Source organism: Vigna angularis, chromosome 2 (assembly GCF_016808095.1).
Source record: "Vigna angularis cultivar LongXiaoDou No.4 chromosome 2, ASM1680809v1, whole genome shotgun sequence".
NCBI classification, from domain to species: Eukaryota; Viridiplantae; Streptophyta; class Magnoliopsida; order Fabales; family Fabaceae; genus Vigna; species Vigna angularis.
The window spans coordinates 26,088,373-26,114,933 of NC_068971.1; the positions used below are offsets into that span (position 1 = coordinate 26,088,373).

Consider the following 26,561-nt stretch of genomic DNA (forward strand, 5'->3'; position numbering starts at 1 on the left):
TGATAATAGTACTTGAAAAGTGTGTTAATTTTTATAAATTCTAATTCTTAACTTGTTACATGATTTATGATTTATGATTTATGATTTATGATTTGATTGGATTGAATTAATTATTAGTTGTTTTATGTTTTAACGGATGAATGTATTACAATTGTATGTATTTTATGAATATGGTTATTTTAAGGTGAAATTTATTATAGTATATATATTGATGAATGAATTTTTATATAATGTTATTCAGATTTTATTAAATTCTCGTACTTATAAAGAATGAGATTTAAGTGAAAAGAGTGGAAGGAGATTCGTAGTATGCGGAATCAGTATTAAATGTTATCGTGACTTGTAGAATAAAAATGAATTAATTGTGTCATGATAATATTGATATAAGATTATAATTTTTAAAATAAGAAAATGTTGTTGTTGATGTTGAATTTAATATGAATAAATTTATGATATGAACCATATATATACATCTCATAAAGAGTTTATAAATTTATTTGCGTTGAATGTTGCATGATAAATTGAATAATAAATATGTGATAGAAACTTAAATTATATATATTCTTAAATACATATAAAACTTTATAAAAATATAAATAAACTTACCTTTTATTTTCTTTTTGGTTTTTATCTGCAATGATAATATGATAATATATATATATATATATATATATATATATATATATATATATATATATATATATATATATATATATATATATATATATATATATATATATATATATATATATATATATATATATATGTTATATGAGTAGAGGACCTGATATATGTTTTTTTATAAAGGACAGTGAGAGCAATAATAAGATAACCAAAGTATAAGAATGATAGATTAGGATTCTATGTATGTGTGTTTTAGAAATCCTCATGTAATCTTTATCTTTTCTTTAAAAAAAGTTATAGTAAAAGGACGAATACTTTTGAGATGTTACGATTTGAACTTTTTATCCTTACATCCATTAAAAGATGACTTATCCTTAAAGGATAAATCAATGGAGGAATTTTTTTTTATCTCTAATAAAATCTTACAATTTTGTTTTTACCCTCATTCATTCTTTTCTCCATTTGTAAATTTTTTACTTTTTGTTTTGCTTTTGCTACTTATTGATATTCTTTAAATGACGGATTATTCATAAAGTGCCAAAATTAGCAGCTAAGTAGAATTTCCATATGTATCTTCTAAAAGTTATTTTTTTAGAAAATAATAATTAATATGGTGCAAAGGATGTTGTTTTCCTTCCTTTAAGATTTACATCCTTCTTTCTTCAACTCTTTCTAATTCAATGCTAAAACCTAAAGAGAATGAAGATCAATATCTATGTTTTTTTCTTTGGAATTTTTCATGTTTTTTAGTTTCAGATAGAGACTTTGAAAGAAAAAATGGATTTCAAACTCTAACTGAAAATAAATAATATCGTTTTGATTATATTTTTTTTCCTTCATAACTTAAAAAAATTATTTATATTAATTGTATTCTCGTCATCTTTAAATGTTATAATTACCGGAAAATATTGAATGAACATGACATATGACTGCTATAGAGAACTCATTAGGAGAAAAATATATAAAATCATAATGTTGGGACGAGAGAGTAGCGATATATAAGGCCTAAAAGTTTGTAAAAATTGTAAGAGCAATGCTCCCTGCATCTTACCTATTTCTCCCTGCACCTCCCATTTTACGCATTTGTCTTTCATTTATTAAAATCAAATGAAAATTAATAATGAGTTAATGATTTCGTAACCACCGGCAACCCTCCTAATTCGCCCTACATGCACCCCTTTCCTTCTTTTTATTTTTTTACTTTCATTCTTCACTTCTTCACTTCCACTGTTAAGTTGTTTTCAAAGTTAAGGTTCAAAAGTAGTGATTGTTTGGTGATGTTGTGCACAGTAGAGGAGGAAAAAGGTTGGTAGTGTTGTGCACAGTGGAGGACGAAGAAGGCATCGAGAACTCACGAGGTTAGTACATTAGTTGAAGTAAACGCCTTAAACACCTTAACTGTCGATGGAGCTGCGATTAAGGGTGGCACAATCCGATCGTCAGTTAGACTTAGCCGAAATTCGAATTTAGGCTGAACCCCAATCGCACTTCGACATGTGGTTGAGGTGTGCCGCATTTCCAAGTGCGGTTTCATCTAGTTTTTTTATCTAGTTTATTTTGTATGGTTCTTTATTTTCCTAGTTGCACGTTTTATTATTATTTCCTTTAGTATAAGGAGAGTGGACGAGAACAGAGGGACAATTAGGTTTTATTTTTCTTTTATTGGCCATGCAATGCATAGGAAAAGATAGAGTTACAACAAAATAGTGGAAAATATTCAGGAATGATATTTTCGAATAACAATTGAAGGGTTAGGAATAATAAGTGAGGTTTTGTGTTATACATTAGAGTGAGGATAATATTATTTCTGCATGCAGAGGGAGAGTGGAGATGGGTTTCTAATAGATTGGTATGAGGTGAGTACATAGAGAGGCAAATGCATATTTATAGTTGATGGAGGGAGGAGTTAACCATGAGATAAGTGATGGAAGGAGAGAGTTATTATTTGATATTATCAAGTTTCGTTGTAGAGGTTGAGGTTTCCCCCTTTTAAGCTTGAAATCTTCCTTTTAGCAAGAGGTATTAGGTGAAGTAGGTTGGGTCCATTTGGGGCTTCAAAGAATTAGAAGAATACGTTGTTGAATGCAGTGCTACGATAAGGGAATGAAAGAATATGTTAGTGGGTTTTAGAGTTGAGTAAAATAAAGAAAAATGAAAGGAAGAGAAAGAAGGGTTATAACAATAGTAAAAGAGAAAGAGAGGAATGGGTTGGTTGTAAGTGAAGGAAATTGGAAGAGAAAAGAATAAAGAAAAAGAAAAAGAAAAAAAAAGACCAAATATGAATATGGTTACTAAAACTGAATTAGATACTAACCTAATAAACAAAAAACACAAACAGTCGCAACTCCTAAAAGCACAACCCTAAAACGCAACTCGTTAAGTGTAACTCCATGTGCGGCAACGAAAGTCGCAAATCCAAGTGCGGTTCGCCTCAGGCGCAAATCCAAGTGTGGACCACCCACATCCGCACTTCCAAGTGCGCTAGCCATGCAACCCAACCGTAGGTCCAACTGTGGTTACCATCAGGCGCAAATCCAACTTTGGCGCCACCTCATCCACACATCCAAGTGCGACGGGCATCAACCGCAATTCCAGATCAAGCATAAAAGCCATGCTCAAGCGCATATCAACCAGAAATCAAGCTCAAACATATATTCTATCATACAACAATACAAAACATTGAACAAACGAGGGAGGAGGGGAGGAGAAAAAAGAAACAGTCTAATCTTTCAGAAAGGGATGTAGGTTTCAAATGTAAGATGTGGCAGAAACTTTGAGAATGTGTTAACTTTTTTATAAAATAAAAATATTCTTATTGATACTGACAGGGATACAGTTGGAATTACAAAAAAATTGGGAGATGCATGATGAGTTTAGTAATATCCTGGCAGAAGCGCTCAAATTGTAACGATGTTTTCCTCACCTCCCTATTTTCTTTCAACACCTTTATGTACTTTAGATTGTTTCGAAAATGTTATTTCATAACAAAATAAAATTATTATAGAATGTTCCAAAATCATCATTTATTAAAATCGCATTCTTCCTGTGCTAATAAAATTATGTTAACAGTTTTGTTAGTATCTTCTATGAAACAAACCTTTTATAAGATTTGTTGATCACTATCATTAAATGTTTTTTTTTTTCAATATTGGCTAATGTGAAATGATTGAAAAATTGGAGCAACACAACATACTTTAATAACAAATTTAACATGATAATATGGCATTTAAGATACTTTAAACTGATTTAATTTACTGGAAATGTTAATAGAACTAATGTTTGAAACTATTAAAAGCTTTTAATTAGTTTTTAATACTTGAAAGATTAAGTAGAAAGAAAAAGTAGTATAGTAATATTTTGATAATGCATTTCATCTTCCATCTATGGAGGTTTTGGAAAATTTTCCATGATTCTTCAGACACTATAGAACGTCAAATTGTCCAGCTGATAAACCTCCGATTTTAGCAGCCAGTGACTATAGTTGACAAAAAAAAGTGCTAATTTCCAAGGCTGGTTGCAAGGACAACACGTGCGAAAACTATTGAGTCAGCGCTGCATTCAACGTCAACAAGTCAAGTTAAAATTTTGTTCTGAAACGGCTTCATCATATTAATTATATATTTTGGTTAATCTTAAATTGTTTTTCCCTATAAATCTTTACAACATGATCAAACCGCCGACAGCAAACCGTAAACCTGTGGCAGCCCTCACACCTACCATTTTGAGCAAAACTCGCTTTAAATATTTAAAAACAACTTCATTATCAAAAAGTTGTTTTTTATATATTTAGTCTATTTCATAGACATGTTTCAAAAATAGACCTCAAATTTAAAAGAGACTTCATTTTATTGTTTCATTTGTAAAAAAACCAATTTTCTTTTAGAATACAATAATATTATGATATAAGGTTAAACCAAAGACTATTCCTATTATTTTCATTTGCTTTGTCACATTTATACTTTTGTTTTCTATTTTTAACCATTTTTTTTTTACTTTTCACTTCCTCTTTTTCTTTCATCTCAATATTTCATATATCATAGTTCTCTTGTTGAAAGGTTTAAGAAGATGGAAATGTTCATCTTCAATAATACAATGCAATCACACTAATTTTTTTGTTGGAAAATGTAGTTTGACATGCTAACGTATAACTACATTTAAATGACATGCACACATGTCATTATAAATTATTTTTTACGGAATAATTGTTTATGTTGTTGAGGGGCAATTTAGGAAAAGAATTTTGAGAAGGGAAATAGAGGTATTTGTCATGTTAAACGTAAACAAGGGGTATTAAAAATGTAAATGTTTGACTAAAATATAGGGTATATGCAATTTGGGGAGAAGGAAAACCAGAGTTGGAGCTTGGGTTTCGTTGGTTGTGTGAGAGGAAGGGAAAGTGAAGGGGAGTTGCGATTATGGTAGGAGGAGGTGAACATGTTTCCCTAATTGGGCTTGGTTCGTGTTCTGTGCAGAGGCAATAATGGTATCATGTGTTTTTAAGATTGATGCTTCCTTCATCTCACCTGTTTTACTCTACACCTCCCAATTTTCAGTTATGTCATTAATTTAATAAAATCTGAAAAAGTATAATGATAGTTTAATGATTTTTTCAACAACCAACAACCCCTCATCATGTACTATTGTACAATAATAAAAATTAAAAATTAAAAAAATGTTAACAAACCAACAAAAAAGTTTAGAAAAACCACAAAAACACAACAAATTAAATTTAAATTAATAAATGAATCAAAAACTAAAAAAATATACAAGAAATAATTAAATAATAATTCATCTTGAAAAATAAAATATCAATAAATAATTATAGATTCAAAAATTTAACAAACAAAATTTAAATTTCTAAATTAAGAAAAATTAATTACATTAAAAATAAAATTTAAAAAAATATCAAATATAAAAATAAAATACAAATTACAAAATATTAATCGTAAAATATTTAATATTTAAATAAACAATTAAAAATATATAAAAAACAAATCAAATTCAAAAAACAATTAAATATCATAAAGCAAATCAAAAGTAGAAAAACAATGCACTTACCGTAGTGAAGTTGCTTCAACTCTAAAACTGCACTTCCAAGTACGGTAGCCGCATTTCCAATTGCGACGCAATATGAATTGCACTTCATACTATGGTTAGATCACGTTTCAAACTGCGGTGTCTCAACCGCATTTCTAAGTGAGGAGAGCTATGCAACCCTATTCCAACGCCTATGTGCTCTCAACTAGTGTGGTTAAGACATCGACCTTTGTCCCATCCAGTCTTGAAATATATCCCAGCACATACAAACAACACATACAAATACTACATACAAACAATCCATACAAATAACACATACAAACAAATATCATCACATACAATCTTTCTATCATACAAAGCTTAAGGAAAGAACAACCAACCTAGACGTTCAAGATAAGAAGAACCATCGCTGCAAGCACTCACCACGATACCACCATAACTGCCACCGAGAAGATGTTTGTGTGCGACAACAAGTAAAGTGTGGGAAGAATATTGCGCGAGAAGAAAGAAGAGAAAGGGTGTAAGATTTCAGAACGTGCGATAGAGAAGTAAGGGGTGGATACTTGATTTTAATTGTTGAATGAGTAAAAGCAGTAAAAAAAATTTCTGTGGTTCTGATCAAGACATAGTTGGAATAATAAAAAGAAAATAGAAAGATGCAAGGTAACAGCGGTAAGATGCAGGAAAAAACAATCGATCTTGAATTTAAAACAAGTACAAAATTTACCAGTTTACCCTGTTTATAACCCACCACATATTACATCATTTTAATCATAACTAACGTGTCACTTGTCTGACGACTGCGCTAAAACTTTATGCGACACTATTAAATTACTTAATATTTTCAATTTGATGTATGTCCAATAAAAACACGTCATTTAATTCTGTGCAGGTTTGTTACTCAAAATTTTCTCAAGCCTAAACAATGCTCCTACGAAAATTGTCCAAATCAATAAAACTAAATAATTAAATCAGTTGATTAATTAAACTAAATTTACCTTTTTATTAATGACCTTGTTTTATTATTCATGAATAAAAAAAAACTCTCATAATATTTAATAAGAAAAGAAAATAAGAAAAATGTATCATTACATAGAAACTATAAAATGCCTTATGAAAAGGAAAACCATCAATCTTTTATAAAACATGTCTTACAATAAACTTATAATAAAAAACAATAACAAGAATTTTTTTTTCAACCAGCATTTTAACGATAACTATTAGCATGCACCTTGAAAAAAATAATAATGATTTTTTGACACACTTAAATATTTTATATTCATATAATGTTACTATCCTTATTTTATATTCTCTTTTTTCTTGAAATAATACAAAAATTTATATATTCTTTTTATTATTTTATCTTTATAGCATATATCAAATGGATGTAAAAGTGTGTCATAGTATTATTATAAAAAAAAATTATGTATCTGCATCTGACAAAATTAAAGGAGTTTCTAAAGAAAGAATAACGTAAGGAAATTCAGCATGAATTTGAAAAGGTATATCAGGTAGAAAATGAAATGAAAATCAAATGTGAGAGACAGGATTTTAAGCTTAAACAACGCACAAGTTAATTGAAAGTATAAAACCCAAAACAAATGCATTTTATTTTATACTAAAATTTATTGATAGTATTGGGAAATTTTATTAATTTGTCGTAAGAGTTACACGCAATTAGCCTCGTGAGATACCCTTCCACAACATAGCATTGTCCGTTCAACCAGCTCAAGGGCTTCACATAATGTAGCCACTGGTGCATTGATGAAGACATTGAAGCAAATAACATATAGAATTTGATGATTCCACCTCAATTATATATATGGTTTCATTTCTGCTTTTGGTGAAGACTTTCATGGTCACTAAAGACAAGAACTCAAGATCTGTACACATATTTCTATAGACAAATATAATTTCAATTTCTACATGCAAATCACAAGCTTTTGTAGGCATCAATCTTCAGACTTGTTAGTGTATACAACTAGGAAATGAAAAAAATAAATAAAGAATAAGATGAAATTTAAATATGAAAAACACAAAAAACATCATTATTTTCTGCACCAATACATATAACTCAACCCAACCAACACCTTCACAATGGCCTCCTCCACCTTTTCCAAATCCGAATAGTGCAAAGTTTGCAACAACAACACCGTTGGCCTCGTCTCAAACTTTTGCTTCTCCATGTTCCTCTCCGTCTGCCACCTCACCATGTCATGAGCCACCGGAACCAACCACTCCATCACCCCCGCCACCTCCTCGTGCCACCGTCTAACCGCTGCCGACTTCCCATCTCCGTCTCCCTTCAGTTTCCTCCATTCCAACCACTCCTCTTTCAGTTTCTGCCTCAACTTCGTCTCCAACCTCCCAGGCAACATCTCATACAACGCAGCTCGCGCGTCGTCCCCAATCGTAGCATCAGGCGCGTTCATGCACCGTTCCGCCAACATAATCACGTTCGCGTACCGCAGCGAGAGCCCCGCCCCGCCCACCGTCGTGGCAGGCGCCAGCCGCATGACGCGATTGTTCCGCGCCGCCTCTGCTCCTCCCTGGGGAGGCGAGTGGTGGTACCGGAAAACCCCGGTGGAAGCAGTCTTCTGCACTTGACAACAACCCCACACGCGCTTCCGAATGAACAACTGCTCCTCGGTTTGGTCGAATAAAAAGAGGTTCATCCTATACAAGTCGCGATGTTCAACGCGACAACAACAATTCTCCGGCGATCTAGCAATCCTGGGGCGGTTATTATTCCTCCTCTTCTGGTTGATACCTCTGGCGACATTACCCGTGATGAAGATTCTGAAAACGGTACATATTCTATTATAGACAATGCAAACAATCCTCGCCATGAGTCCGACAACCTTGTTGAATGTCTGACCCCAAAGGGAGACTTGTTTGAAATACATAATCTGTCTCCGATAAAATATGATTCTATCATTGAAGCATTCCACCTTGACCTTGAGGCCGTTGTTTGCCCTAATGTTTCGCCATCGTTGCATTTTTTTCTCCGACGCTTCCATCTCCGTGAGGCACTCCATGGCCTTGTGGAGGCTCCTCGTTGCGAATACGAGCTTTTCCATGCTCTCGATCTTCTTCTCGACTTCGCGGGTTCCGAACTCGAGCTTGCGGGCGTCTAGGGCTTCGAAGCGGGCAAGGCTTTGGTCGGAGCATCTAGCTGCGAGGCGGGAGACGGTAGCGGCGGCGAGGTTGAGGTCCTCGAGGCGCTCGGCGCAGGCGAGGGTGAGGAGGAAGCACTCGTCGCGGGAGTTGAGAGAGGAAACGGATTTGGACCTGATGATGTTGCGGCGGAGGTGGACGATTTCTTGGGGGGTGAGGGAGTGGTAGAGGGAGAGGAGGCGGCACATGGTCTTGGCGGCGTCGAATGCGAGGACGCCGAGGGTCTCAGGTGGGGAGGGTTCATCTTGGATGAAGAGGCAGCAGAGGTTGGCGGCGCCGGGACAAGGAGCCATGGTTGGAGCGGGTCACCAACCCCTTTCTCTCGACGACGTTCTAATATTGATTTGTGGTTTCTAAACTTTCACAACGAATGTTGGTTATTTAAATTTTGACAGGTCCTTTGACTGAATTTTGGTGGTGGCTTGTGTGTTGGCTGGTGGGGTGCTTTTGTCAAATTCTTGTAGTTTTTTGCTTTTAAAATAACCACTTTCTGTTCTTAAATACCAGGTCTCAAATAACCACCTTATCAATAACCTAAATCAATTATTCCGTTGTTTGAAGCATATTACGTTATTATGGTCCAATCAGAACAGGTAAATAATGTCAATCATTTTTAGCTCCTCCATTGAATCTACGCATGGTTAAACTAAAAAAAAAAAAAAAATTAACCCAAAACTTTATATTATATGTACGAAATTCTAATGTGAATACTTTTCAAGTTGGATAATCGAAAACATGTCAAAATATTACTTTGCTGTTATAATTTTAAGTGGATATGTTTACGTGTTGGCCTTTTGTCGAGCATGTTTAAATATTAAATTCAATATATTTTTTGTATTAACACAGAAGTTACTCAAAGTTATTTTCATTCAAAATCAATTTTAAATTTATGTATAATTAATTCTTTAACATTAGACCCAACTGAAAGAGTTTAATTGGTTTTTAATGTGGCATTAGATTCCACCAGTGAAGTCTAATGGACCCAACCCAAGCACCTCTAAACGTCAAACAGCAACTTATACCAGGCTCGTTACTCGTGCATGCATGCATGGCCTATAGTGATGACTATCAAACGTCCAGCCATGACATCTATCAAGAGTTTGGATAAGAGCTTACAGATCCAATGGACCTCCAACAACCTTATTAGGTCCAATATGATATCTCGAAAGGTCCAAGTCTAGTGATTAAAGAAAAATGTACAGATTACTAAAATGTAAAGATTATATTTCTTTGAGTCTTGTATTTGGATTAGGTAGAGTAGGACTTCATTTGAGTCATGTATTTGAGTCTTGTAGGAATAGAATTGGCGTTGAAGTGTGGATCATGAGAGATCATCTATAAAGTTTCAATTGGACGGTCAACTGACCTAATTAAAATTCTATGATGGCTTATGGATGACAAAAATATATGTGGATATAGACAGATAAAATTCGGATTGAATAATTACTATTTCTTAATATTTATTACTCGTGGATAATAGGAGTGATGTTCCCTTCATCATCCCATTTTCTTTTTACACCTCCCTAATTTTTTTTAAATTTTAAATTTATCCTTTTTACTTTTACCAATTTTATTTTTTATTTTTTAAAATCCTAATCCCAATCTCCTCTCATTTTCACTTTTTCTTTCACTCTCACCAGCAAGCCCCCATCTCCCATTGTTACTTTCACTTTCTCTCTTTCTCTTAATTTCCACTTCTATTAACACAAAATTTGACAGAAAGAGAAGAAGATAAATTAAACTAACTATTTTTTTCTTTTATTCACTTTTTATTTTGTACTCAACAAACATATTTCTCTTTCATTGCACCATTGTAAGCACAAATGTAATTTTAAGCATAGAATTTCAAGTTTGATTATTTAAAGACAAGGAAGTAGGGAAGAAATTTTTAGCAGATTATATTATGGAATCATGATACTTCAAAATTCATCAGAAGTTATAAATGTTTTAAATTTATACCATGCAGAATTTGCTTTTTTTGTCAAATTTTGTGTTAATGGGAGTGAAAATTAAGAGAAAGAGAGAAAGTGACACTGGAGGGTGGGGACTTGCTGCTGAGAATGAAAGGGAAAGTGAAAATGAAAGGAATTGAGATTAGGGTTTTAGAAAATAAAAAGTAAAATTGGTAAAAGTAAAAAGTAAAAAGGATAAATTTAGAATTTTAAAAAAATTGGGGAGGTGGAGGGAGAAGATGGGGTGGTGGAGGGAGTATCACTCGGATAATAGGTAGCGAGTATTTTAATATCCGCTTATAAACGGGTCGGATGCATATATTATACTATCCGATCCGCGAGTACCCATTACCTACAAAATAATAAAAAATATATAATTTATATTTTATTAAATTAAATTTAATAAAAAATAAAATTAATTTATATTTTATTAGGTTAAATTTAATTAAAATTTAATTTTAATTTATATTATATATATATATATATTTGTAAATTTATTTAAATTTTTTTAAAAATGTATAAAATATATATTTTTTAAATATTTGCGGGTATCCACAAGTACCTACAAGTTTTAAAATACTTGTGGGTATCTTTTAAGCGAATACCTGGGTAGTAGATGAATTGTAGGTTGGGTTTACATTTTGGGGGTCAGGTTGCAGGTAGGCACTATTCGTGCCAGACTTGACCTGTTGTCATCCCTAATGTCAGTCATATGTGTTAGGAATGTTCACACTTACCTCATTTTGCACATGTTACAAGTATGAGTGCCACATGACACTTGATCGACACTATACGCCATCGTTTTAGGAGCACATGCGGTAATTCAATTTGAATTCTCTCTCCATTTTGGTCTTGAATTTGGAGACCCCCAATCTTATAAATTGAGGTCTCCACCCTATTGTAAATCACTCTTGAATATAATAAGAAACCTTTGTTAAGATTACTCGAGAAACCTTTGTTCTTTGAGAGTTAATGAGGATAGAAATTCTCTAGCCCCTTTCCTCTATAATTGACCTAACCTTTCTAGAAAGCTTCCATCCTCATCCTTACCATCTTTGCTTTGAAATTCTCATCTTTGCTATCTCATCATGAAGTTCTCATCTTTCTCACCTCGACTTTGAAGTTATCATTGTTGAAGTTTTCATCATTGTCATCTCTGCTTTGAAGTTCTCATTCTTGTGACTCGACTTTGAAGTTCTCATCCTTAAGTTCATCCTTACCATCTCACTCTTGCAGTTATCATCCTTGCCATCTGGGCTTTGAATTTTTTATCCTTAATATCTCGGTCTTCAAATTCTCATATGTGAGTTATCATCCTTTCCATCTCACCTTTGAAGTTCTCATCTTTGCCATATCATATTTGAAGTTCTCATCCTTCATTGTCGTCTCAGCCTTGAAGTTCCCTCCTCGAATTTGAAGTTCTCATCTTATCATTTCGCCCCTAAGTTCTCATTATTGCCTTTCTCAATGTTCTCGACGTTCTTGACATCTCCATAGTGAGTTTCCCGTCGATAAATATCTCCGTCTTGGTCAAAGCATCATCAATAGTTTCCTATCGAGATCCATCTTATCCTAGTCAAACCTTCATCTTCCCTGTTGAGATCCATCTCAGTCCTTGTTAAACCTTCATCAATAGTTCCCTACTTAGATATACTTTGGTCTTGGTCAAACATTTATCAATAGTTCCCTGCCGAGATCCATCTCGGTCCTGGTTGAACCTTTATCAAAGTTCCCTACCAAGGTCCATCTCGATCCTGGTAAAACCTTATTAAAAGGTTCCCTACCGAGGTCCCTATGGTCTTAGTTTGACATGCTTCTATAAGTTCCCTACTAAGGTCCTCCTTGGTCCTGGTTGAACATGCTTCTTAGTTCCTTACCCAGGCCCTCATTGGTCCTAGTTGAATATGCTTCTAAGTTCCTATTATGGACTGATAAATGTACCAAATCGTATAAGTAATAAAGTGGATAAATATAGATATCGTTTCCCAAGAGACTTGCTTTGTTAAGAAAAACTATGTTTATTTACTGATTTAGGTGAAAACTTTGAACGAACGAAAGGTATTGATTTATGAATAAATCTAATTTATAGAAAGTAATGAAATTGATTGAATGAAATATATGGTAAAAACTTCACTAAGATTAGGTTTGTAATCCAATTCAATGTAAAAGCACTAAAAAATATACATCTAATTTTTACTCTAGCATTCATACTATTATTTAACAAGCCCTAATTTGATAGAAACAAGTCAATACCTTAATAATAATAATTCTAATCTCTTAGATATATTTACCATAGGTTCTCATTAAACATTAAGTTTGGATGTTTTAGAATGACCAATGATCCTCGTGAAATATATTGACCTAGTACATCTCAACCTATGTTGGAATAATACATCTTAGCCTATGGTGCCTGATACATCTCAGACTATGTTGGCCTAATACATATCAACCTATGTTGACCTAATACATCTTGGCCTATGGTAACTTGATAGATTTCAACCTATAGTGACTTGATACATCTGACCTATGTTGGTCTGATACATCTTGCCCTATGTTAGCTTGATACATCTCATCCTATATAGGCTTGATACATCTCAGCCTATGTTGGTATGCTACATATCACCTATATTGGCATGATACATCTCAACCTATGGTGGTTTGATACATCTCACCCTATGATGACCTGAAACATTTCAGCCTATGGCTTGGGACATCATGGCTTAAGATGGCTTGGAACATCTTGACTTACGATGGCCAAGTACATCTCGGTCTATGACAACCTAGAACATCTCAGCCTATGATTACTGGCCTAGATGTTCTCAACCTAAGATGACTCAAATGATTTTGGTTAACTGGAAATATTACATAGGGTTAAGGAGGATTGCATACGTTAATCAATGTTAATTAAGGAAATTATTGGTAGGTCCAAGTCCAACTAGGTAAACACCGATATATAATAACACTATTTAAAACGTAATTAGTTACATACTCATCATTAAAGTATTTACTACTATTTTACGTACTTGACGAACTTGAACATAAGAATGTCTTTTGCAGGTGCACCCATTCTCAGGCTTGAGCAGATGTGTACCTAGAACATTTATGCTTGAATGCGAGAAGTTGGAAGCACACCCCCTCTCAGTCTGGCCTACATTCAAGTCCTGAAACATTTCGATTTGAAAAGTAAGAAGTGTTTGTTAAAAGTAGTTTGAAGGGTGTTCAATATGTGATTTCAGGATTGTGAGAATATATATATATATATATATATATATATATATATATATATATATATATATATATATATATATATATATATATAGACACACACACACTAGTGCAAAACGGGGTTAAGAATGTGGGTCATATGTCTCGGTTTCTAGAAAATCGAAGCATATGTAAAGGCGGTGACATTTTTGCAATTTCAACGAACTTATACGCCTTAGTTATAGGGGAACCGAAGCATAAAAACCAAATTACCTTGGTTAAAAGCGAAACCGAGACCTAATGTTCTGCCACTTCCCACCTAAAACTGGCTATTCAACTGACAACTTTTTGAAATTGCCCTACTGCCTCAGTTCTCTAACCAACCGAGGCAAAAAGGTTCTGTTCGAAAGGGGTAATTTACCCTAATCAGATTTCATTTGGAAAACCCTTGGCCTTAGGTATCCTTTGTCACGAGCCTTGGGTATCCTCCATTTCTTTTTTCTCTTCATCGTGCGAAATCTAGAGGCTTGAAGCTTTTGCATTTTTTCTTCACCACGACAGACTCAACGTTGGCGGCGAGCGTGACGAGGCACGACGAGCGCGATGAGGCACGACGAGTGCGGCGAGGCACGACGGGATCGCGGTGAGGTCGCGACGAGTGCGTCCTACAGCGGTGACGTTTCTGTAAGGGTCTAAACTGCAACTTCTTTCTTCTCTATTCTTATATCGGATCCAGGCCATCACCGACAGCTATCCTTGGCGCGATCCACCGGTAGTGAAGGAAAACCTCGCAACAGGCAAGTGGAAGCCACCGCTGACGCAGACGCGAAGAGCTAATGCGGGAGGATGGGACGATTGGGACAACGGGGGGAGTTCGCCGGACATCCGGAGCAGGTCAACCGGGGACTTCAGGAGGTTGAACGGCGCGGGTGTGCCGACAAGGTCTAGGTGGATGGAGGACATCACGCAGTCGTAGCTGGAGGCCTCGGCGTTGAACAAGGAAAGCTTCTTCGCGAGGAAGATAGTGGAGAACGATTCGTGGCCTGAGGGGCTTCCTCCGTCGTAGGGAGGGAAGTACGTAAGGTTTGGGTCTAGTCCGCCGCCTCAGCGGAGGAACGATGCTCAAAACGATTATTTATCTGTCTTTTCACAGGTGAATTGAATTGATTTAACTCCCTGATTTTAGTTTATTTAATGAGGTAGTATTTAATCAGGTGGTTTAGGAAACAAAGTATTTGAGTGAGAAAAAGAGGAGTGTATTAAGAATCAACCATATAAATTCATCTAGACCTTACAGAGCGTTTAATGCAAATTATGTGTGCGTGAGAGAGCAAATGCTCAAAGGTTGAAGGCATTGTCACACTTGTATATTTTGTGAATGAAATTGGTATACTTCAAAAATAGCTCATCATTTCTTGTATACAATTTTGGTTTCAATGCTTTGGAGCTTTGCCCAAATGACTATTGATTAGGAAATAATCCCTGTCAGAAGAATATCTTATCTCTGTCTATTAAACCCCCTTTATTGCAGCCTCTATCGCAAAAAGGTTGAAGAAAAAAAAAACCCTTCTACTACCTCAGTTCAACTACAAACCGAGGCATAAGACCCCTCTACTGCCTCAGTTCACCAGCAACCGAGGCCAAAAGTCTAGCAGAAAAAAAAGTAAAAAAAGAACACCCTCTACTGTCTCAGTTGTATATACCTCGCTAGTATATATCTGAGTTGCGGAACCACTGTTTGTGAGCGAAAATAATCGTTGTTATTTCTCTTAAGTGCACTAGTAATATATGAACCTTCAAAAACTATATTAAGGTGTCAATAGTATTTCATAAATTTCTAAAGTACTAAATATATAAAATATATCAAAATTAAAAACAATTCTTTTTACCTACATATACTAATTTACATATATGAAAAAGCAAATTTGGAAGAGCCAATAATCTCTTCACACAATATAGCTCCGCCAATAATATATATATATATATATATATATATATATATATATATATATAAGTGTTTTTCAATATAATTATTACATTTTCCATAGTTAATATATGCACGAATTTTGATACTTTAATAAGTTAAAGTACAAACAGAATATGAGTAGAGATGAATGTATTCAATATTTCTCTTCAGGTGCAATTTTATACACTAAACGAATGTGCATGGTGCGGGAGTACCTCTCTCTTAGGCCATAATTTCTAAGACGTTGATGAGGTTTGGTCCAATTGAGTTGTCGATGGAGAGAATGATGTAATCAATCATTATGGTTTTTGACCTTATTTAATGCTTCATTATGATATTTTGTTCAATGATAAATAAAGTAATTTGAGGGATTCTGAAGTTTGTTGGCTTGCTTAGTAGATGGAATGGCAAATTGCAAGATAATGAGAAAGAAATACTATTAGAATATATATACTTTTAATATTGGTTAACAAAGTTGTTTTACCTTACTAGAGTGAAAAGAGGATAATACAAAAATTAAATATTTTTTATTAATTAAATATAATCGATATAACTAAAAAATATCATTCTCTTTAATATGTTTATCGCATTTTTTTTTGTTCTCGAATGAACATAGTCAATAGAATTTTTTTTTTTACTGAAGTAACTCTTAACTTTGGAATGATTGTACAACATATCTTTCACTTTTAACATTATTAATACACATTAATGATATTATAGAAAACGTCTTGGAACAACTTGGTTAAATATAATTTATCTTCAGTGTTTTGAGTTGGTATTTATACTATCCAAACATACACATGTATTTATTCAATCTAATCTAATATTTTTTGTTTGATACGAGTGCAAAACTTACACAAATTTTATGTTGATTATACCACCTTATATATTATACAATGCAGTGACATAATTATAAATATTATAAAACTTTCTATACTGATTAGACTTACACTACAAAAAAGAAAGGCATTACCGAAGGCCAGAAGCCCTCGGAAACAACCCAAAACCGTCGGTAAAAGGTAATTACCGAAGGCTTATCGACGGCCAAAGAGCCCTCGGTAAATCCCTTGTCGCTAACATTTACCGAGGGCTTTTGCCCTTCGGTAATTACCGAGGGCCAAAAGCCTTCGGTAATTACCGAAGGGCTCCGAAGGGTAAAAGCCTTCGGTAATTATCCCTATTTTATTACTAAAACTAATGCTAAACAGTTATTTACATAAGAACAAGTATTTTTAAATTTATACCTTCCCACCCCACACTTAAGAGGCACATTGTCCTCAATGTGTGAGTGAGTAAGGCTTCCTAATAACAACACAGACAAACCACAGATATATACAGATCAAACATGTAGAATTAAAATTTAACAAGAAATATGTACAACAGAATCAAGAAAACTGAACACAACATGTACAAGAATAAAGTTGGAAAAAGAAAACTAAAACTACAAGTTACACTAAGAAGAAAATTTGTTCAAATAGGCCACTCTTTTCTTATAAACTAAAACTACAAACTACAAACTAAAACTACAAGCCACTCTTTTCAAGAGTGTCTCCATTTCCTTGCCTTCCTCCTTCCCAGCTCTCTGCTGCAGCAACATCTCTCCTTCCACTAGCAGCTGTTGTGTGTGTGGCAGTAGGCTGGAGATCTTTCCAAGCCTTTCTGCACTTTCCTCCTCCTAAATAACTGCCTTAGTGTTTTTAGCTAGCATTCTTTGCTTCCTTTAATTCTGCACAACAATCAAGTTCAAAGTTAGGTACATCTGTTAGGACTCTTAGTTCTCGCTGTGTAACAGAATTTATCTCAGTGCAAATGGAGCAAGAACCAGATTCACAATCACATCTGAAATTTAAATGCATAAACAACTCAGGCAAAGCAATTGGAATTTCAAAGTTAGAATAAAATATATAAATAAAATAACTATGACATAACAATACAATAAAAATTACAATTGTCAAAGAAAAGCAAACATAGCATGATAAATAATTGATTTTGAATGTAATTATATATGGATTTGTGTTAAATATTTGAAGAACAGCAAACATAGCATGATAAATATTTGAGTTAAATAATTGAATCCCAACACTATGTTAATTTGAACGTAAACATAAGTTACCTTAATTAACTTATTTTTCTTAATTCCTTTTTCTATTATAATTTATATAGAAAATTATCATAAGAGTGGAGGCACACTAACCATAGCTGGAAGCAACTACTTCCATATGGAAATAATGGTTCTAAATATAGTCCAATTTAGATTACAGAAATTGATGAAAGAGACCTCATATAAAAAATAATCCATTATTCTCTCTAATTCTTTTGAGCAAAAGACAATGGAAAATGCTTATTATGGTATGAATCAGGTTCCAGACTAAGGTAAAGTAAGAAAGCTTCAATGATATTCAGAATAGGTCTATCTTGATTGAGAGAAGGATTGAACTTTAAGAAAAAGAGTTTGATGAATTCCAAAGAGCACTAGAGACCAAGCATTGAAGTATATTAGCCAAGCTTGATTTTAGATTATATCGAATCAAACCAAACGTAAAAAAAAGTAATTTACAATAAGTATTACAAAGTAAAAGTGCAAATTAAAATACAAGCAGTTAAAACCTTTAATAATTTAATTGATGAAAGTACTTAATGATTAGTGTTATAAAAATATATTCTGATTTAAGTTCTTTATATTTTCCCTTATGTATGGCATTGCAAGCATTCAGTTTCCCCCAGCTTGGTAATAATTTCACTAAAATTCATCTTTTCACTAAACTTGTTCAAGCATGCAATTTGAAGATGTTCATGAACAACACATTTAAGAACCAAAGCTTGATTTGTGAAAATAGTTCCAAAACAGAAGCAATAAACTAACCAAATATTACCAGTGCATGTACAAGTAAAAGCATGGTCATGCTAATAAATGCACTAAATATTCAAAAGAGATTTTAGCTAACTGAAATTGTCTAATGAGAACCAAGGAGAGAATTCTGGTTTCTCTAGATTTTATTCAATTAAAAACAGAGCTTTGAGTGACAACAAAAAAGTAATTTTCTCCCTGCATAGCAGCCTAAAACTAAAGAGTCCTCTCCCAATCCACGTTTTCAAGAAATCTGACACATACTGCATGATATGACAAAACAAATAGCAATTACACTACTTTCACCCAACAAAAGTGCATCAACATCTCAAAACACGGCATGAAAGTAAGCACTTAGGTGATTAACTGAGTTAACCAAAGCACACAGGTCAAATATTCAAGCAAAATTGAGTACAAAATTGGAAGTGCTACTGCAAGAATATTAAAGTTCATTCTAAGGTGAATGAACGAACTAAAGCAAGAAAGATATGAGTGGATAATGCAATTTTAATCATTTTAATTTTGCTATTTAAGGTAAAATAACTCATTCACAAAAAGAATCCTTACATTTGTTTCTGTTTAGTATGGAGATAAGACTTTTCACAGTATTTTGCAGCAGAATATAGTTGAGGCATTAGGTTCTTAAGTTCCTGAAATGATCACATATGAAGATTATATCAGTATTTATGCATGTTAAAACAATAACCACAACAACTCAAGAGAAACTAATCAAACATTCCACTAGAAGATCCTCGGCTATGTTAATCTAAAAAAGAGATAAGTATTCGCTAGACCTTAACTTAATTAACCGCATAAAGTGGTAACATTAAGATCTACAACTAACCACCTTTAGTTCAAGCCATTGACTTGACTCAATATTGTGTTCACCAATTCATTTTCCCTTCTAAGACTCCCAAGTAGGCATTGAAAGATATATCCCTTGACCATTTGATCCAACCAACACACTTTCACTAACCATGTCATGTGAGTGAGTGATCTAGTTACAGTGTTCATTCCAAATTGACCTGAAAATGGGTACAAGAAATTTCTACCCAAAAAACAAGACATGCTATGACCTTAAAACTTGTAATACTTCCTTTTATGTATTCACACCTTCTCTTTCTCACACTCACTCACAACTTCTAAAGGAATGTACAGGATATAGAAAACTAGAGAACTTCTCATTATTCTCTAAAAAATAGAATAGAGAAACCTATATATAATTTTAGCTTCCAACCAAACTGTTACCAAAATTAACTACCCAACATAATTCCTCTTTCTATTTTGTTCTTAAACAGTTATCACAAAACTCAAACACAAACCTGCCACAATCATATCTTATTTAGGAACGTAATTTCCCAATCTAAATCGAACAAATTTAACTTGAAACTATGTAAATCAAGGTCAAATCAACAAAAACATAAAAAACCCTTTGAGAGAAGTATAAGAATGATTCAGTTACAAGGGAAATGAACCCATACAAGGTACTTATCTACAGATGAAACCTTCTTATTGCAAAAACATGAACGTAAAAACACAGGAATCAATTTTGAAATCCTAACTCTAAAACGCAAAACTTACCTCGAAAGCAAAAGGGTCGACGATGCCAGCCTCTGCAAACCACGACCCCTACGAACTTAACAAGGCAACTTCACCCAAACACCGTCGTCAAGCCAACCTCGATGACCCACCACCACTACCGCATACACTAACTAGTACGACCCACTACCTTGTCGGAAACACCACAAACCGTACCTACGCAAACCACAAAACACCAGCCACCAACGAACAAAGCTTGGCGTCAACAACACGAGAACGCCTTAGGGCGACCAACAAACAGAGCTTCGCGTCAACTTTTGATCTTTGGCTTAGGGCAAGCGCGGAGCACTGTTGGGGAGAGAGGGAATTCTCAGATTTTGGTAATTTGGGGACGAAACCCAAAATGTTTAGTTAAAAGCATCGTGGAGATTTCCGAGGGCCAAAAAACCTCGGTAAATTATTTCACTAATTCATTACCGAAGGCTATAAGACCGTCCGTAAATACCCGTCGGTAATTAGCGTGTTTCCTGTAGTGTTAAAATTAGTATAGTAAGTTAGACAAATTCATAATAAAATAAAATATTTTCTATAACGATTAAAACTAGAATTCGTACAAAAGGTTGGGACGATGACAATGTCCATCGCCACTTCCAACTCTCTACTTCAAACCAAATCCCTTCTTCCAACTGACCCTCTTCTTCCTTATCTTTTCCCCTCCTCTCCTCCCCCCCCCCCCTCCCCTCTCTTTCTCTTTTTAATGGAGGTTTTAGGTCGCTAAAAATGAACCCAACACCACCATGGAAAACTATATCCTACTGTCAAAGAAACTGCAAGATGGAAGCACAAAAGTTGTTCCCAGAGCTGGTAACACTACAGTACTACGAAAAAAAAAAACAAAACCACAATCATACAAAGAACCACCAACAATGACAATGAAAAATTGGCCAACCATGAAACTCAACCAGAAGAGATGAACATAAAACCAAATATGAACCGCTATCTTCAACAATTTTGTTGTCAACGCTACAAGATGGAATCACGTTAGCCATTCCAAAAGTTGTAAAAAACACAATATTGTAAAAAAAAACCCAGTTAAACAAGGAAACATCATGAAAATAAAAAATTGTTCAACAAAATCTTTAAATTTAAAAAATTACAAATTTTACCAATTTACCCTTATTTATAACCCACCACACATATTACATCATTGTAAGAAAAACTAACAGGTCACGTGTTAACGGAAAACTACACTAAAACTTTATATATATATATATATATATATATATATATATATATATATACACACACACACACACACATATATAATTTTATCTTTTTATTTTGCTCTCTTAAGATTTTTCTCAACTCTTCGATTTTAAGGCTTACATCCTTGATTTTGAAATATGTAAACCAAGAGAAGCTTTAGGGGATGCTCAAGAGCCTTGAAATGTTCCCTCTCATTGTCTTCGTTGGAGAGTCTCGCAACTTGCAAGAGCACCTTACCAACATCGCCGTGGGGAACACATTCTTCCTTTAAGGTGAAGACTATGAGGTTCAAGGATTTTAATCCCAACAACATATCTGCAAAACCTTCATAATCCCCCTCTATATGAACATGGTTATGATGTTTGAGGGCCAAATGTTTGTTATTAAAGTACCCCCTCCACTCTCTCGTTTCTTAATATGCTTAAAATAAAATACAAAGTGATGTTAGTAATGACGTTGTATTGGAGTGCTTGTCTTAGATGAGATGAATAGCGAGCCAGTTCATGAAATTGAGATTGAAGCAATTGGAGGAAAGGAATGGGGTTAAAACTCCTTAGTTATATAGGCCATAACATGAACAAAGATGTGTTCGAGGAGAAAGCCATAATTCCTGATCCCGAAAGTATTATTAGAGCATATAGTCAATCCACTACCAATTAGAATCTTCTATATTAGTTTTGGCCTTAACCCATATAGAAAATGATAACTTTTTATACCGTCTGTTTCTATGCTAGTTCTTGAACCAATATAGAAATCTCTTTTTAATCGGTGTAAAATGGCTTTCTTGCACTAGTGATAACAAGGTAATAATATTTCAAAGATAATGTTGATGAATGTAATTAGTTGTATATGGAAACAAAGAAATTTTGTTTTGTTTAACAATGACAAAGTGGATGGTAAGGGAATTTTTAGGATAGTCTGATTGAAACCGTGGACATGGATTTAAAATAAAATATCTAGACCAAACTTTACATATTTTTATTTATGTATGTGTCCAATTAATTGTTTAACGGGATACAATAACATTGTTGAAACACTATATAACCATGGTTTTATGTAAGGGATGTCGTCACAGTTTTTTTGGAATAACTTTTTGCAAAGGAGATAATATAACAATTTGGTCGAGGATTAAAAAGTTTATGTAATATTGTTAAATGCTCGACCTTAAAGATAAGTTTAAACGACGAGTTATTTTTAGCAAGGCTTTTCAATCGTTTAAAAATACTATTTTCTACAGCGTTTAGTAAGACTAACTTGATAATAAAAAGTCATTTGGTAACATGAGCTTTTATACAAATTTTAAATAATGTGCAACTGTAGGATTTTTAAGAGAACCATTTAAAGAGAATAGAGCAATTAACACACAATCATTTTTATACTGATTCACTCCACTAAGCTACGTCTAGTCTCCTCTATCACTTAGAGGGTTCCACTATAATCTTCAACAACACCACTCCTTGTATCCCTAGTTAGTCCAAGTAACTATTGTTACTCTAACTAGAATCGAGTTTCACCCACTCCTGGTTGCGCAATATTCTTCACCACTCTTGGTATCCTTAGACAATCTAGATATTTTCCTGATATGTTGTCTAGTTGAGTATCACCCACTCCTGGTTTTCACTAGACAACTTGTCTAGCAACAATTTAACTTCACCAAGTTAAATTTCAAGTGTTTTAATTCTCTTCAGAATTTACAATCAACAGATTGGTTACAAGTTCTTAGACGATAACTCTCACAGAGAGGATATGTGCTCTATAAAATTTAATCTAACAAAATCACTGAATATTTTCTTTCTTCTCTCTTCTTACAAAAGTAAGCTTACATGACAATGAAGCTTGGGAGTGTTTCTTTTCTTGAGCTTTTCTCTCTCAGATTTCTCATGTGCTTTTTTTGAACTTTTCTCTTGGCAATGTTTGCTTTGAGCCTTTTTCTTCTGTATGTTATTCTCTAGATTCTCTTTTTGGTTTATCTTCTATTTAAAGCCTTCTCAAAAATATATCCGGTAGACAAAGCTTAACTTTGATCTTTGAGTCTTCCTAGTCTTGTTGTATGTAGCAACCGTTGGTCAAAGTCAACTTGTCAAAGCATACATGTTTTTCAATACTTTGAAAAAAGTAGGTAGTACGATTTTCCACGTAAGACTTCTGATGAGAAGAACATTCCGTGAATGTTTTCTTTGTTCCTAACATCCACTTATGATCTGTATAGGATGGAGTAGGTGGATGCATGTAATAGGCAATCTACACAAAGTAGAGTAGATATGCATGCAACATGTATATCATTTCTCTTATCACTTTAGTTGTTTTAAAACGTTGAGCATTTAATAACATTTAATGCATGTTCAGAATAACAAAATGTTTTTTTACATTTTCTACCATTCAGGTAGGATCTGATCATGTAAGCTTTCTATCAAGATACCAAGAAAATTATGAAAACTTCATCGTTGAATGAAGTAGATCATTTGGCACATGGTATCGTCTATCCTATGTAAACGCTTTGGTTTTTTCTCTGTTCTATTCAACACATGTGTTTAACAATGTGCTTTTCAGCATAAGTTTTTGGAATATCATTTAAGACTTTTCGGCATGCTTTCCAAAAACATCGTTTAGACAATTTTATCGATTAGGACATATTGAGACTTTGTTTGATTAATAGCTAGCGGTTTATAACATTTGCATTAAGCAATACTCTCATTTACGCATTAATTAGGAAAATCGTTTAGAGGTGTGTCTGTTCATACTTTGGTGTTATACCAAGACTTTACCTAAGGTGTTTGGGTTTCTCAGAGCATTTTCACAAGTTGCTTATATTTTACCCATGTTGTTATTCTAATAATAACATTGTCATATGCTCATTTCGTTTAAAGTTTGTTAAACTTCAAAACACATGAGAACGTTTAGACAGTTCAGTCTTATAGAAGATCTTGTCTTAACAATCTCCCATTTTCTGATGTTTAACAAATACATATCTAAATGATATGATTTTTTTAGTTTAGTGCAGAAGTGCATTTATAAACCTTAAAAAAATTTTAGTCGTTTAAATATCTTGCGAGTAAATTTTTATTATTTGGTTGTCTTTTATGCATGCGGGTTAGTTTTCGTAACAAATAATCAAGGCATGATAAATAAACAGAGTATAATATACATAAAAGACTTATATTTAAACGCATAAACATAAACATGTTACATTAACATGAATGTGTATGGTGTTATGCATGAGAACTTTTAAGAATCTGGAGACTCCCCTTGATTTTGTACTATCCTATTTTATCTTATTGTCTAGTGTACTCCCCCTGCGTAGATGCTCCTAGATGTTGATGCGTCTATCTCTTTTCTCCCCCTTATTTGATAAACATCAAAAAAGGTGAAAGGAGAATGAGAGATAACATCACCGCCTGATAGAGATGATGTGAGAGAACGAAAAATATTAGTAAAGAAAGCCAACATGGTTGGCCAACGTTGTGTTAGTAAAGAAGGCATATGGAAAGTTGCAAATGTGCGTGGATTACACAAATCTGAACAAGGCATCCTACCCCTATCCAACATAGACCGACTCGTAGATGGAGCAGTCGACCAAAACGTTATAAGCTTTCTAGATACCTAGTTAGTACATAACTAGCACTAGTGGAAAAAAAAATGTATAACGTCACACATTCAACGTCCAACCACTGAATAGCCAACGTTAAAAATGATCGGTGACATTTTTGTAAATAAATGCAATTATATATTAGACGCCAATTAGAATTGTAATTCGACGTTAATTTGTTATATTGGCTAAATTTTGTGAAAATGCTTGGCGCGAAGGTGAAAATGTATTTAAGTATGACGTCGAATTCCCTATAATTAGACGTCAAAATGATATAAAATGTCGAATGACCCAACGTTAGACGTTAAAAGGTTAGTGAATTCAATAAAAATTTGAGCGGGAGATTGAAAATTCATTCACTTTATCTTAATGCGCGATACCCTCTTCTCTACTCAAACTTTTCTTGAACGAAATTTGACGACCATCACATGTAATCTTTCTTTCATTTGTTACAAATGCATGTTAATTAACTACTTTAGGTATGATTTCCGTTTGTTTTGGCCGATTATTTTCATGTTCTTGTCCTTCATAGGCGCATTCTGCTTTCTCTCTCACTGGTGACGACATTTTATTTCGACGAACCCACCTTTTGAAGGTTCGTTTTCGTTTTCGTTTTGAAGAAATTATTTGTTGAACTTGTTTGTTGTTTTTTTTGTTGAACTTGTTTGTTGTTGTTGTTGTCTGATTGAACTTCTTTGTTGTTGTTGTTGTTTGATTGAACTTCTTTGTTGTTTGTTATTGTTGTTTGTTGTTCATACTACACTACACGTTCATAGTTCATGCTTTATAAAATACCAAAAACTAAAATTTGTTGTTTTTCTATTTTTCAGGTCTCTTAGAGTTGTGAAAAAGGATCACAATTAATTAAAAAAAACAAAAAAATTGATTAACGTCGAATATTGACAAAATTCGACATTAATTTGCTTTACTATGAACGTCGAATCGTTCTATGTTCGACGTCAATTTATCGTTTCCCGATATGACGTCGACCTCGAATTCGACGTGAAATACCGAAAAACACCGACGTTATATGGTGTTTTTGTACTAGTGTAGATTCCTAACACGAAGACCGAAAAACAAAAGATGACATTCATTATGTATTAGACTAACTTCTATTATGAAGTTATGTCTTTTTTCCTGAAGAACACTAGAGCACGTATCAAAGAGTTGTGGAGAAGGTGTTCAAGCATCTACTTGGCAAAAGTGTGGAAGTATATATGGTCAACATGGTGGTCAAGTCCCCAACCCTAGTACTCCACTCCCAAGGTGTATTTAAAGTATTCTCAGCTTTAAGATCATATAATTTAAGGCTTAACCTCGAGAAGTGCATGTTCGGGTGGATGACAACAAATTTTTAGGTTT

The 26,561-nt window shown here is 33.8% G+C and overlaps 1 protein-coding gene across 1 annotated transcript; it reads right to left on the reverse strand.

Annotated features, from left to right (window-relative positions):
- Window positions 1-7,499: 7,499 nt before the first annotated feature.
- On the reverse strand, window positions 7,500-9,330 carry LOC108327441 (uncharacterized). The gene has a single exon (XM_017561141.2). It carries the CDS (start codon window positions 9,129-9,131, stop codon window positions 7,710-7,712), a length of 1,422 nt encoding a protein of 473 aa, XP_017416630.1. The 5' UTR covers window positions 9,132-9,330; the 3' UTR covers window positions 7,500-7,709.
- Window positions 9,331-26,561: the final 17,231 nt, after the last annotated feature.

What these genes read in the sequence shown, in the direction of transcription:
- LOC108327441 (XM_017561141.2), bottom strand. Translation starts at nt 9,131, where the DNA reads ATGGCTCCTTGTCCCGGCGCCGCCAACCTCTGCTGCCTCTTCATCCAA.